The sequence below is a fragment of the Osmia bicornis genome, unplaced genomic scaffold (assembly GCF_907164935.1).
Source record: "Osmia bicornis bicornis unplaced genomic scaffold, iOsmBic2.1, whole genome shotgun sequence".
In the NCBI taxonomy this organism is placed as follows: Eukaryota; Metazoa; Arthropoda; class Insecta; order Hymenoptera; family Megachilidae; genus Osmia; species Osmia bicornis.
Genome location: NW_025791066.1, coordinates 33384 through 45312, shown reverse-complemented (window position 1 = coordinate 45312; position 11929 = coordinate 33384). Strand labels below are relative to the sequence as shown.

At 43.1% G+C, this 11929-nt stretch overlaps 2 protein-coding genes across 2 annotated transcripts; both read right to left on the bottom strand.

Moving 5' to 3' along the window:
- Positions 1-2032: 2032 nt before the first annotated feature.
- Positions 2033-3862, bottom strand: LOC123988662. The gene has a single exon (XM_046289414.1). It carries the CDS (start codon positions 3860-3862, stop codon positions 2033-2035), a length of 1830 nt encoding a protein of 609 aa, XP_046145370.1.
- A 39-nt stretch (positions 3863-3901) lies between these two features.
- Positions 3902-11611, bottom strand: LOC123988661. The gene is made up of 3 exons (XM_046289413.1): positions 11557-11611; positions 11340-11485; positions 3902-5173 (listed from the first exon to the last, which is right to left on the bottom strand). Exons 1-3 carry the CDS (start codon positions 11609-11611, stop codon positions 3902-3904), a joined length of 1473 nt encoding a protein of 490 aa, XP_046145369.1.
- Between the last annotated feature and the right edge of the window lie 318 nt (positions 11612-11929).

Below are 11929 nucleotides of genomic sequence, written 5' to 3'. Positions count from 1 at the left end.
TCCGAACCGGTTCTCAATCGCAAGCTCAAGACCTCCTTACAATCTCGAACACTTTTGAACACATAGATTGCAAATTGTAAATTGCAAATTGTAAATTGTAAGCGATTGCGTCCATACAAATGCAAAAGGAACAAAAATTTACACCGAAAGATGTATAAGGATAAATCAAAGCACGCCTCGCAAGCATCCAAGTTTCCGCCACTCTCGTACAGGGACTTTCCAACAACCAGGCAACTGGGCAGCATGCATCGATTCAGAGAAAAGAAGAGAGATCCATATTTGGGCCTTGCAAGACAACACAATCAGCCAGCGTCGTCGCTCCAAACGACAATAAAGTGCCGTTCAAAACGAACGTCTTACCGATTAGGTAAGGAAGAGGAAACACTGTGGCCCCTTTCTTTGCGGTAACTCTGCACTATTCTAAGCTGTATTCACTATTCCGAGCTGCAGATGCCACTTCCAGCGCCGCTGTGCAGAAGAGGAACAAGAAGAAGAAGAAATATCTCGGTATATGTGCGTGACGCCCCTTTCCTTGAGGTAAATCTGCAAATATCTCGGAAACGGTGCGAGCTATGGCAACATGTTAACAGACCTTTTTTGTAGGAAATTTAATTTCCTACTATTTATGTTGTATGACATTTTTTGATCAGACGCGTAGTTTTCGAGATATATCGAGATATTTAAAAGTTCCGAAGCCGTACCAACATTATAAGGATGAAGAAACACTGTGGCCCCTTGCATTGACGTAACTCTGCACTATTCTAAGCTGTATTCACTATTCCGAGCTCCAAATGCCACTTCTAGCGCAGCTGTGCAGAAGAAGAACAAGAAGAAGTAGAAATATCTCGGAATATGTGCGTGACGCCCCTTTCCTCGATGTAAATCTGCAAATATCTCGGATACGGTGCGAGCTATTGCAAAATGTTAAGAGACCTTTTTTGTACAAAATTATATTTGTTACTATTTATGTTCTATGAGATTTTTTGATCAGATGCGTAGTTTTGGAGCTATGGCTCCAAAAAACGCGGAATTTCACTGCGAATCGTTTCCAATTTACGAAAATTATACTTAAATAATGTCCATTGTTTATAATTAACACCCCGAACACCGGAAACACGATGTCGATATGCCGCGTAACACGCACATCACGTTTTCCTTATTTAACAATGTTCCGTCAAATTTCGTCGCGGCGTATTTTCCATGATTGGAAATCTTTAGGAAATGAGCGAGGTGCCGGATCGCGATTACCGAAGCGTGGGATTATGGAAAAGGCGGAGGCAATGAACTCCACGACAACGTGTTGCGTAATTTTAACAAAAACTCGTTGTATTCAATAAAATTAACACGTAGACGTAAAAATAAAAGAAACAAAAGTTTAGTCTTAATCCTCGATTCACTCCAATAAATTCGCGTTATTGCGATTCGCCGAAGCACTCGGTTCGAGCAAAGCGCCGAAAAAAGGGGTTTTACAGATCCAGATTCTCCGAAAACTGCTCGCGAGAATTTCCTGGAAACGAGAGAGTAACGTCGTAGCGCGACAAAAGGTTCGTACCTCTCCCTCTCTCCCCCGGCGTTCTCGCCCCACACCTCTGGCCAACGGAGTGAGAGAGACGGGCGCCGAGAAGAGAGGAATAGCAATATAATAGAAGTTAGTCGCGAGAGGTATTCTTGAAACAGTTCGCTTGAACATACCGCCCGCCTTCTTCGGTGATACGAAGAATAGTTGACGTGAATCAAGGTAAATAACCTCTAAAGTTTTACAAGTACAAACCATAAGTGCTTACACGCTAGTTACTAGGATAAGGTAATTAATAATGAGTGGGATATAAAGCGATCAAATCAAACAAAGTAAATAAAGAGTGAATATAAAGTAATATAAAGTAAATATAAAGTTAAGATAGCAAACTAGACCGGTCCAAATAAAGCGAGGAAATAAGATGCGTAAGCATTTGATTTTCGTTACGCGGAAAATTCCGGTCATAGTTTGCAAATAAAAGAAACTAAGGTTATAATGTCTTAGCTGATATCGATGCTAAGAGGCGTCGGTTGGCGATACTGGTAGAGGGCACAACTTTACGATCGGCCTCTTAATAGTGCCCTTTTCGGTGCGTAGAGTTACCACTCTAACGCGTCCATCAGGTCCAGGGTGTAGCTCTGTGACGCGTCCCATCGACCATTTTGCTGGTGGTTGTAAGTCGTCCCGTATAAGCGCTAGGCTGCCGATTTCTAAGTTCTCCCGGTAACGACGCCATTTCGGAAACTGTTGGAGATGCTGTAAGTATTCGCGTCTCCATCTTTTCCAGAATTGTGCTCGCATTTGTGAGATTAACCGCCAGCGTGTGTGAAGTGCAGTGCAGGGTTCTTCTGGCTCTGGGGGGACAGTGGTTGGTTCCCCTATCAAGAAGTGACCCGGTGTCAAGGCGGCCAGCTCAGAAGGATCTTCAGATAATGCGTAAAGTGGCCTCGAGTTGAGGCACGCCTCTATCTGACAGAGGAGAGTTGTCAGTTCCTCGAAGGTAAGTGTGGAATCACCGATCACTCTTCGTAAATGGTACTTTACGGATTTTACTCCTGCCTCCCACAGGCCACCAAAATGCGGCGCATAAGGGGGGATAAACTGCCAGCAGGTGCCTTCTAATGCCAGTGACGCGGCTGCCTCCTGGTAGAATGAAGTAGACTGGCGGAACATAGTGCGTAGCTCTCTGTCAGCTCCCTGGAATACAGTGCCATTGTCGCTAAACAGGGTGGCACAACGTCCTCGCCTGCCCACAAATCGACGGAAGGCTGCTAGAAAGGAAGCTGAGGTTAGGTCCGACACCGCTTCCAAATGTATTGCCCTGGTAGATAGGCACACGAAGAGGGCAATGTAGCCCTTGTAAGCTTTGTGGCCACGCCCCGGCGAGGTACGTAGCTTAATCGAGCCCGCATAATCTACGCCGGTTGTTAGAAAGGCTCTTTGTGCTGCAGTGCGCTCCTGTGGAAGCTGTCCCATCAGTTGTCCAGCTCTACGTCCGCTGAACCGGGCGCACGTTACGCAGGCTGCGATTTCGGATCGAACCAAGGAGCGGCCTCGAACGATCCAGACTCTCCGCATTAAATAACTGCGGGTGAGCTGTGGACCTCCATGCAGCGTGCGGTGATGTGCGTCTCGTACCAGAAGCTTGGCCAACGGACATCTCTTCGCCACAAGGTAAGGGTGTTTTTCATTGAACGGCAGAGCCGCGTTTTCTAAGCGCCCTCCTAGCCTCAATAAGCCCTGGTCGTCCAAGAAAGGTCGACACGAAGAAAGGGGTGAAGTTTTGCGTAGCTCGCCATGCCGTTGCAGTTGTTCAATCTCCTCCAGGAAAGTGGTGTGTTGGGAGAATCTCAAAACTGCTCGGAAGGCGTGATTGCGCTCCGCTGCTTTAACAAAACCCCTCTCGGAAGGCTGCCCTCGGCTTAGGCTGGCAAACCTGAAACACTGAGCAATAACAGATAAAAGGCGCGAGAGGGAGGAGAAGCGCGACAGGAAGTCTTCTTCAGGTTTCCCTTCAACGACGTGTGTCATGGCTCCTCTTCTCTCTGCCTCTATACCCTCGTTGGACTCCGGAAAGGTCGCCGGCCAGAATTGAGGCTGGTCAGTCAGCCATTTCGGCCCGTGCCACCACAAATCGGAGTCGATGAGCTCGGCTGGGCTCATTCCTCGGGTTGCCAAGTCCGCTGGATTGTCTGAAGGACGGATGTGCCGCCAGTTGTCCGCCGGTATCGCGTCCTGGATATCGGAGACTCGATGGGCGACGAAGGGTTTCCATTGAGATGCATGGCCGCGGATCCAGTGTAAAGTTACACTAGAATCCGTCCACGCAATGATCGGGGCAGACATATTAAGGCCTTCCTTGACCCGAACCAATAATTTAGACAGCTAGGTGGCTCCACACAGTTCCAACTTCGGGATTGTTATAGTCTTTACCGGGGCCACCTTAGTTTTTACGACCAAAAGCGAGGTCCTTACCGACCCTTTGTTTTTGACCCGCAGGTACACTGCCGCCGCATAAGTTCGCAGCGAGGCGTCACAAAACCCATGAAGTTCCATCTGGGTGGAGGGCTCTGATGAAGCAAACGTCCAGCGTGGGATTTTCAGGGCGTCCAGTCGCGCCAAGGAACCTCGGAAGCGCTGCCACGTAGTGCAGACGTTTTCTGATAGTTGCTGGTCCCAATCTGCTCCAAGCATCCAGAGGTCCTGCATTAGAACCTTGGCCACCACTAAGACCGGCGCCGCCCAGCCCAGCGGGTCAAAGAGGCCAGCAATTTCAGAAAGGATGGACCTCTTGGTGGTACGCTCCCTCACCACCTCAGCAGCTGCGACTCGTAGAGAGAAGGCGTCATCGCTAGGATTCCAGTTCACGCCTAGTGTACTGATGCCGGACCATTCCTGAAACAGGCGCGTATCAGAAGAGTCGGTTTCTTGAATCTCCGGTATGTTAGATGCCCATTTGCTTAATTCGAAACCACCAGCTTTGAAAATGGCCACCACTTCTCTTTTCAAAGCCAGGGTCTCGTCGACATCATCCGCCCCGGTGAGAATATCGTCGACGTAGGTATGTCGACGCACCACCGATGCACCTCGGGGAAACCGGCGGTGCTCGTCGTTCGCCAGCTGAGCAAGTACCCGTAACGCTAGGAAAGGCGCGCACGCCGTACCATACGTCACCGTCGTGAGCCGGAGGTCCTGCACTCGATCGTCGGGAGTGTCGCGCCAGAGTATGCTTTGCCATCTAGCATCCTCAGGATGGACTCGGATCTGTCTGAACATCTTAACAATGTCCGTGGTGAATACTATCCGAAAAAGTCGCCAGCGGGTCAATACCATCCATAGGTCAGCCTGGAGCTTCTGACCAGTGACAAGGCAGTCATTGAGCGCTTGACCTGTGGCTGTACAAAAGGATGCATTAAAAACGACCCGTATCTTGGCAGAAGGATCGTGGCGCTTGCGTACGGCGTGGTGCGGTAGGTAATACGCTGGCCCAGTCTCCGTTCCTTCGGGTGCCCGCTGCATATGCTGCAAGGTCAGGTACTCCGTCATAAAATTTCGGTACTGCTCTTTCAGCTTGGCGTCCGAGGATAGGCGTCTCTCACAGTTGAAGAGGAGTTTCAACGCCGTCGTCCTGTTGAACTTCAGCGCAGTCAGCGGGTCCTTAACGAAGGGAGTAGTTGTTATATGCGGATTCTAAATCACTGGCGTCAGCATTTTTTGTAATTTGACACCACACAGTCAGCAGAAATATGATACCCCCCACCCCGACAACATCCACCCCTCTCCCCACCCTATGACCTTGAACTGAAATTTGACACCACCGTCAGCAGAAATATGATCCCCCCCCCATAACCACCGCCTTCAGCAAAAATAACCACCCTGTGACAACCCCCGCCCTATAACCACCCCCTCAGCAGAAATACCCACCCTATGACAACCCCCGCCCTATAACCACCCCCTCAGCAGAAATACCCACCCTATGACAACCCCCGCCCTATAACCACCCCCTCAGCACAAATACCCACCCCATAACCACCCCCTCAGCAGAAATACCCACCCTATGACAACCCCCGCCCTTTAACCACCCCCTCAGTTGAAATACCCACCCTATGACAACCCCCACCCCATAGCTATCCCCACAGGAGAAATATCCCCCCCCCCGACCTTGAACTGAAAGTTGACACCATCAGCAAAAATATGATACCCCCCCCCCATGACCTTGAACTATTTTTGTCTTATCGGAAGACGACACAAGGCCCCAGCCACTTTTCTACGTCTTGAAAATGAGATTTTTTGTTGGCGCAGCAAATCTGACGCTGCAATTCGCGACTATAGAAGGTGGAGGTTTTGCTCATGACCTTGAACGAATTTTTCTACGTTTTGGAAATGCGGTTTTTTGTTGACGCTGCAGAGTGAACAGCAATTAAACACTTTCGTCAATGACAGCCCCACTTTAATAAAATGGGAGAAAATTTTGCAATGTGTGTCATATGTAGTTTGACAATTAGAAGTGCAAGGCTACTTAACGCGTTTGTGGAAAAGAGAAATGGAGGCCATGTTACTGCAACAACTCGAACGCATCACCGAATTATTGGCGCAGCGGGCGGTAAACATCAATACTGAAGATGAGCGTTGTGATTGCTTGATGCAATGTGACAAGTGCATCGAATTGATAGACGAACGATTACAAATGGGAGACGATTTATCAGTCGAAGGATGGCGAGATATAGAAGCATACAAAGAAAGAATCGACGCCTTGCGTAGGATATTGTATCGTGACAATGATCATCCTAGTGGTCAAAAGGCAATATTACTAAACGAACTTGCTTGTATAGAACAACTTTTGACACAACGTATTGCAGTCATAAGTAGTAACGACGACCGAAACGCATGTCTGGTGCAATGCAATCAATGCATTGATTTAATGATAGAGCGATTGCAACTCGAAAAGGACTTATCAACTGGTTTGAAAAATAGTTTAACAGCCAGGATAGCGAGATTTAAATCGTTAAGAGCAGAGTTACACGGATCTGTAAAAATAGGCGAAGGTCAAAGGAGAACAGATGCTGAATCACGTGCATCATCATCTCTTATCTGGGAGAATGTAGAATCAGCTTTCCATAACTGGATAACTACAGGAATTATAATCAACACCGAGCATATTGAACCACGAAACTTTTTGGAAGATGCTAGAAAAATAGTATTCCAACGTCTAGCGGAAGTTTTCCTAAATCATTCATGCATAAAAGTGAATACGGTGTTGTATGGGGAGTTTACCGCTAATAATAAAACTGATGTGAAAAGTTTCGGTGTAAGAAATAAACAATTATTTTCTACATCAAACTTGAACGATTGGTATGACAAATACGTTGTGAACTCAACTTTAACACTGATGGAAGAATTTCAGGAACGGGACAGTGGTTGGGCAATATCGAAAATTCTGCATTTGATGTTAAATATCAATAAATGCAATCCGATGCATGCTGGTTGTTACACAGACATACCAAAAACAATCAAGGACAAAAGAGCGGTAGTAAATGTGACAGTTGACGATGATACGTGTTTTGTCAGATCGATAGTTGCAGCATTATATCCCGTCCATGTGAATGCAAATCGACCATCATCGTATCCCAACTATGACACCGTTTTAAATTTGGAGGGCATCGCATTTCCAATAACCCTTAATCAAATACCAAAATTTGAGCGCCAAAACGATGTTTCGATAAACGTTTATTTTTGGGACTTGAATGTGAAAAGGTGTGCTCCGCTCCAACTCACCACCAACAAAAGATTTCGTCACGTTAACCTGCTGATGCTTGAAACGCCCAACCGTAATGTGCGTCACTTTGCATGGATTAAAAATCTTTCCCGGCTTGTTTCAAACCAGCTGAGTGCACATAAGAGTAAAACTTATATTTGTGACAGGTTTGTATCATGCCATTACGATCTATGTTAGTGTATGCGTTTGTTCTTTTTGTACTAATGCAGTTACTTTGTTTATATGCAGATGCCTTCACTACTTTTATGCGGAAGAAAAGTTATTGAAACATACGAAGGACTGCATGAAGATGAACGATTGCGCAGTCATTCTACCATCGAGTGAAGATAAAATAATAAAGTTTGATAATTTTTGTCACCGAGAACGTCATCCATTCATCGTGTACGCCGATTTCGAATGCATGCTTAAGAAGGTTAACAGCAATCAAGGACACTGCAATGCATACCAGCAACACGAAGCATACAGTGTGGGATATTATTTTCACTGTTCATACAACGCATCGGTGTGCGAGTATCGCGCGTATCGGGGTCCTGACTGTGCTGAATGGTTCGTGAATGAACTTGAGAGCCTTGTAAGAAAAATTGCACCATTATTTAATACGATTGTGCCCATGACAAATTTGACGGGTGATGAAAGAGAAAATTATATGAATGCAACGCATTGTTATATTTGCGAAAAACCGTTCGACATCGACGAAACAAAAGTTCGAGATCATTGCCATTTCACTGGTCGTTACCGAGGACCTGCTCATCAGGGGTGTAATTTAAATTATAAAAATAAACGTTTTATACCGATAGTGTTTCATAACTTATCGGGATACGATGCCCATTTTGTAATAAAAGAATTGGTAACGATTATCGAAGGCTCGACATCAGTCTTGCCAATTACAAAAGAAAAATATATTTCATTTTCAACGAATCTAAAACGTTACAAAATTTCGCTTCGATTTATAGATTCATTCAAATTTTTAAATTCAAGTTTAGATAAATTGAGTTCATATCTAGGGAAAGACGATATGACGATTTTACGGTCACAATTTAATTTTTTGAACGAGATAAGATTCGATTTGCTTACACGAAAAGGCATCTTTCCATACGATTATGTTACCGACTACATGAAACTGAGCGAGACGACATTGCCGACATGTGACAAATTTTATAATCAACTAAGCGACTGTGCCGTTTCACAGCAGGATTATGACCACGCGATAAAAGTCTGGCACAGTTTTAATATAAAAACACTTGGCGAATACAGCGATTTATATCTAAAAACAGACGTTTTATTATTGGCCGACATTTTTGAAAATTTTCGTGGCAGCTGTTTGAGAAGTTACAAATTGGATCCTGCATATTACTATACTTTACCCGGTTTTACGTGGGATGCAATGCTGAAGCACACGCGTATCGAATTAGAATTATTGACGGATATCGATATGCTACTTTTCATAGAGCGCGGCATACGTGGTGGTTTAAGTCAATGTTCTAATCGATACGCAAAGGCCAATAATAAATACATGGATTCATACAATTCCGAAGAACCATCGCGATATTTAGTTTATTTCGACGTTAATAATTTGTATGGATGGGCAATGTCGCAGTATCTACCTTACGGCGAGTTTAAGTGGTTAGACGATAATGAAATTAAAACTTTTAACATTCATGCGATATCCGAAAATTCGGACATTGGATATATTTTGGAAGTCGATTTGAAATACCCGCTAGAATTACACGATAAGCATGCAGATTTACCTTTTTGTCCAATACGCGAGAAGCCTCCTAATGCCAAACACGAGAAACTACTCGCTACAGTTCAGGATAAGCAACGTTACATCATCCATTACCGCAATCTTCAACAAGCTTAAATCATGGTTTAAAAGTTTCTATAATTCATCGCGTTTTAGAATTTAAACAATCTCCATGGCTTCGCGAATACATTCATTTAAACACGCAACTTAGAACTGCGGCTAAAAATGATTTTGAAAAGAATTTATTTAAATTAATGAATAATGCAGTCTTTGGCAAAACTATGGAGAACGTTAGAAATCATGTAGACGTTAAATTAGTTACAAAATGGGAAGGTAGATACGGGGCCGAGGCCCTGATATCTAAACCAAATTTTCATAGCAGATCAATATTTTCGGAATATTTGGTCACAATAGAGATGTGAAAGTTGGAAATTAAATTTGCAAAACCCATTTATGTTGGTATGTGTATTCTGGATATATCAAAAACATGTTTGTACGAATTCCATCATGATTATATTTGGCCGAAATTTAAACATCTTTGTAAAATATTATACACAGACACAGACAGTCTTATATACGAACTGGAATGTGATGACATATACGATGTAATGAAACGCGATATACATCGGTTTGACACGAGCGACTATACCGAGGACAATGTTTACAGTATGCCACGAGTAAATAAAAAAGTACCGGGATTAATGAAGGATGAAAATAATGGGTGTATAATGACTGAGTTTGTCGGACTTCGGTCGAAAATGTATGCTTTGCGCGTAGAGGGCAAACGGGACACGAAAAAAGTGAAGGGTGTCAAAAGTAACGTAGTTAGGAAAACTATTTCCTTCGATGATTATATACGTTGCTTGTATGAACGTTTAGAAGTGCATCGTGAACAGAGATGTATTCGTTCAAAATTGCACAATGTATATTCTATATGTGAAGAAAAGAAGGTGCTTAGTCCTTACGATGATAAACGATTCATAATTCCACAATCCACAAGAACATTGCCTTGGGGGCATTATAAAATAAATAATTATTCCTAAAAACATAATTTATTCTTTACTCCACGAGTAAAATATTAATTTCCAAGTATCTTTATAAGCCTGTAGGGTTTCGAGTTCATGCAAACCTTGCAACTTCATGAGAGAGAGAAAGAGACTGGAGTTTTTACTTATCTCAGGTCTTAGAGTTTGGAGGGAGATGTTTTCACAGTGCTTTATAAACCCAAGCGTGTTCGTTTTATTCATTATTTTCTGTTCAACGATGACGGTCCCAAGGTTAGAATCTTTAGCATTCTTGGCGATTGTCAAACATTATCGTAAGTAATCTTCAACAATTACCCAAATTTTATTTATTTTTAACTAATTGTTTTCGTCTTAACAGCCATAGTTATGCCGGTCTTCGAAATTGCGCCGGCGGAGGATGCCGCGCGACTGCCTGCAAAGTGCCGCGAGCGGCAGGAGTGGCGGCGCGAGTATGAAGCGCGGTGGGCGGCTACTTGGACGGAGGTCGATCTGTTCGACCTCCGATATTTGTTCGGAGAAGAAATCGATGTAAGTTGCCTGTCCGATTTTATTTTGATTTATTAGATTTTTACTGCGTATTAATGTATATTTTATCTGTTATAGCCGGACTGGTGGTAGCCGCCTACATTTATATTTTTTTGTTTTTTACTTATTATATTATATATTATTTAACTTAAAATATAAAATATCTATAACCGTTATTAGTGTAATTTATTCTGTACCACACCCTTCCCCATACTCCATTAATGTAATATGAAAATAAAAAAGTATATAATAGTTATTAATGTAATTTATTTTGCCCAACCCTTCCCAATAATCATACTTCATATCCTTATATTTCTTCTGTGCGTCTGTATGTGACTGAACTCCTCCTAAACGGCTGAACCGATTTTGATGAAATTTTTTTGTGTGTTCAAGTTGACTCGAGAATGGTTTAGATTCACAATTCGGTCCACTACATAATGTGTTTCTAATTAATTTTTTATTTATAATTTGTTGTTGATCTTGGAATGTTTTCCATGCGTGGGGAAGGGCGTGGCAAAAAAATACTTTGATTTCATCTTTACTATATATATTTTATTAAAGGAAGTATGGGAAAGGGTGCGACAAAAAATAAATTACATTAATATTGGATATACTTGTACTTTATTATTATTATTATTCATATTTTTTTTAATTTTTCCTCCTATCACCAATCCGGCTATAACAGATAAAATAAAACATACATTAATACATAGTAAAAAAATCAAATAAAACAAAAACGTGCAAGTAACTCACATCAAGCTCCTCGCGGAACAATTGCCGCAAATCAAATGCGGCGTCCGCCCATATCTTTTCAGCGTTCCGTCGCCTCTCCGCCCGCTCCCGTCGAACATTTCGGAGGTCTTTCTTCCTTACAAATCCTAAACTCCTTAAGGTAGCGGCTGTTAACAAAAACGAATTAAAAATAAATAAAATTTACGCGCTAAAAGTAATTATTGAAAAAACTACTTACGCTGAGAGGCGATGAACGCCTGCAGAGCAAGGAATTGGTTGTTTGTGAAGTTCATTTTGAATAACGAAAACGCTGCGCTGATACGCTTATGAAGCAAACAGGGGAAACATCTCCCTCCATTTCTAACAATGAAAACCGCCAACACAATCTGAGATTAATCTGCCGGATATCTTACATGTTGTAACAACTCGGAATCGGCATGAAATTAAAAGGTTTGCAAGAACTCGAAACCCTGCATGCGTATAAAGATACTTGGCCAGCGAACACGTGCGAGTCAGTAAATACAAAGCCTTCATGTATTCACAGCTTCGCCCGCTCTCATAAATAAAAACTTCAAGAATTTGAAGTAATAATTGTTGTATTATTTTTTGGT

Bases quoted from the DNA above. Each gene is read 5' to 3' on its own strand.
- LOC123988661 (XM_046289413.1), bottom strand. From the start codon at position 11,611: ATGAACTTCACAAACAACCAATTCCTTGCTCTGCAGGCGTTCATCGCC. The intron at 11,486-11,556 runs GTAAGTAGTTTT...TTTTGTTAACAG, and splicing joins GGCGTTCATCGCCTCTCAGC to CCGCTACCTTAAGGAGTTTA. The intron at 5,174-11,339 runs GTGAGTTACTTG...CCCTTCGTTAAG, and splicing joins TGTTCCGCGAGGAGCTTGAT to GACCCGCTGACTGCGCTGAA.
- LOC123988662 (XM_046289414.1), bottom strand. From the start codon at position 3,862: ATGTCTGCCCCGATCATTGCGTGGACGGATTCTAGTGTAACTTTACAC.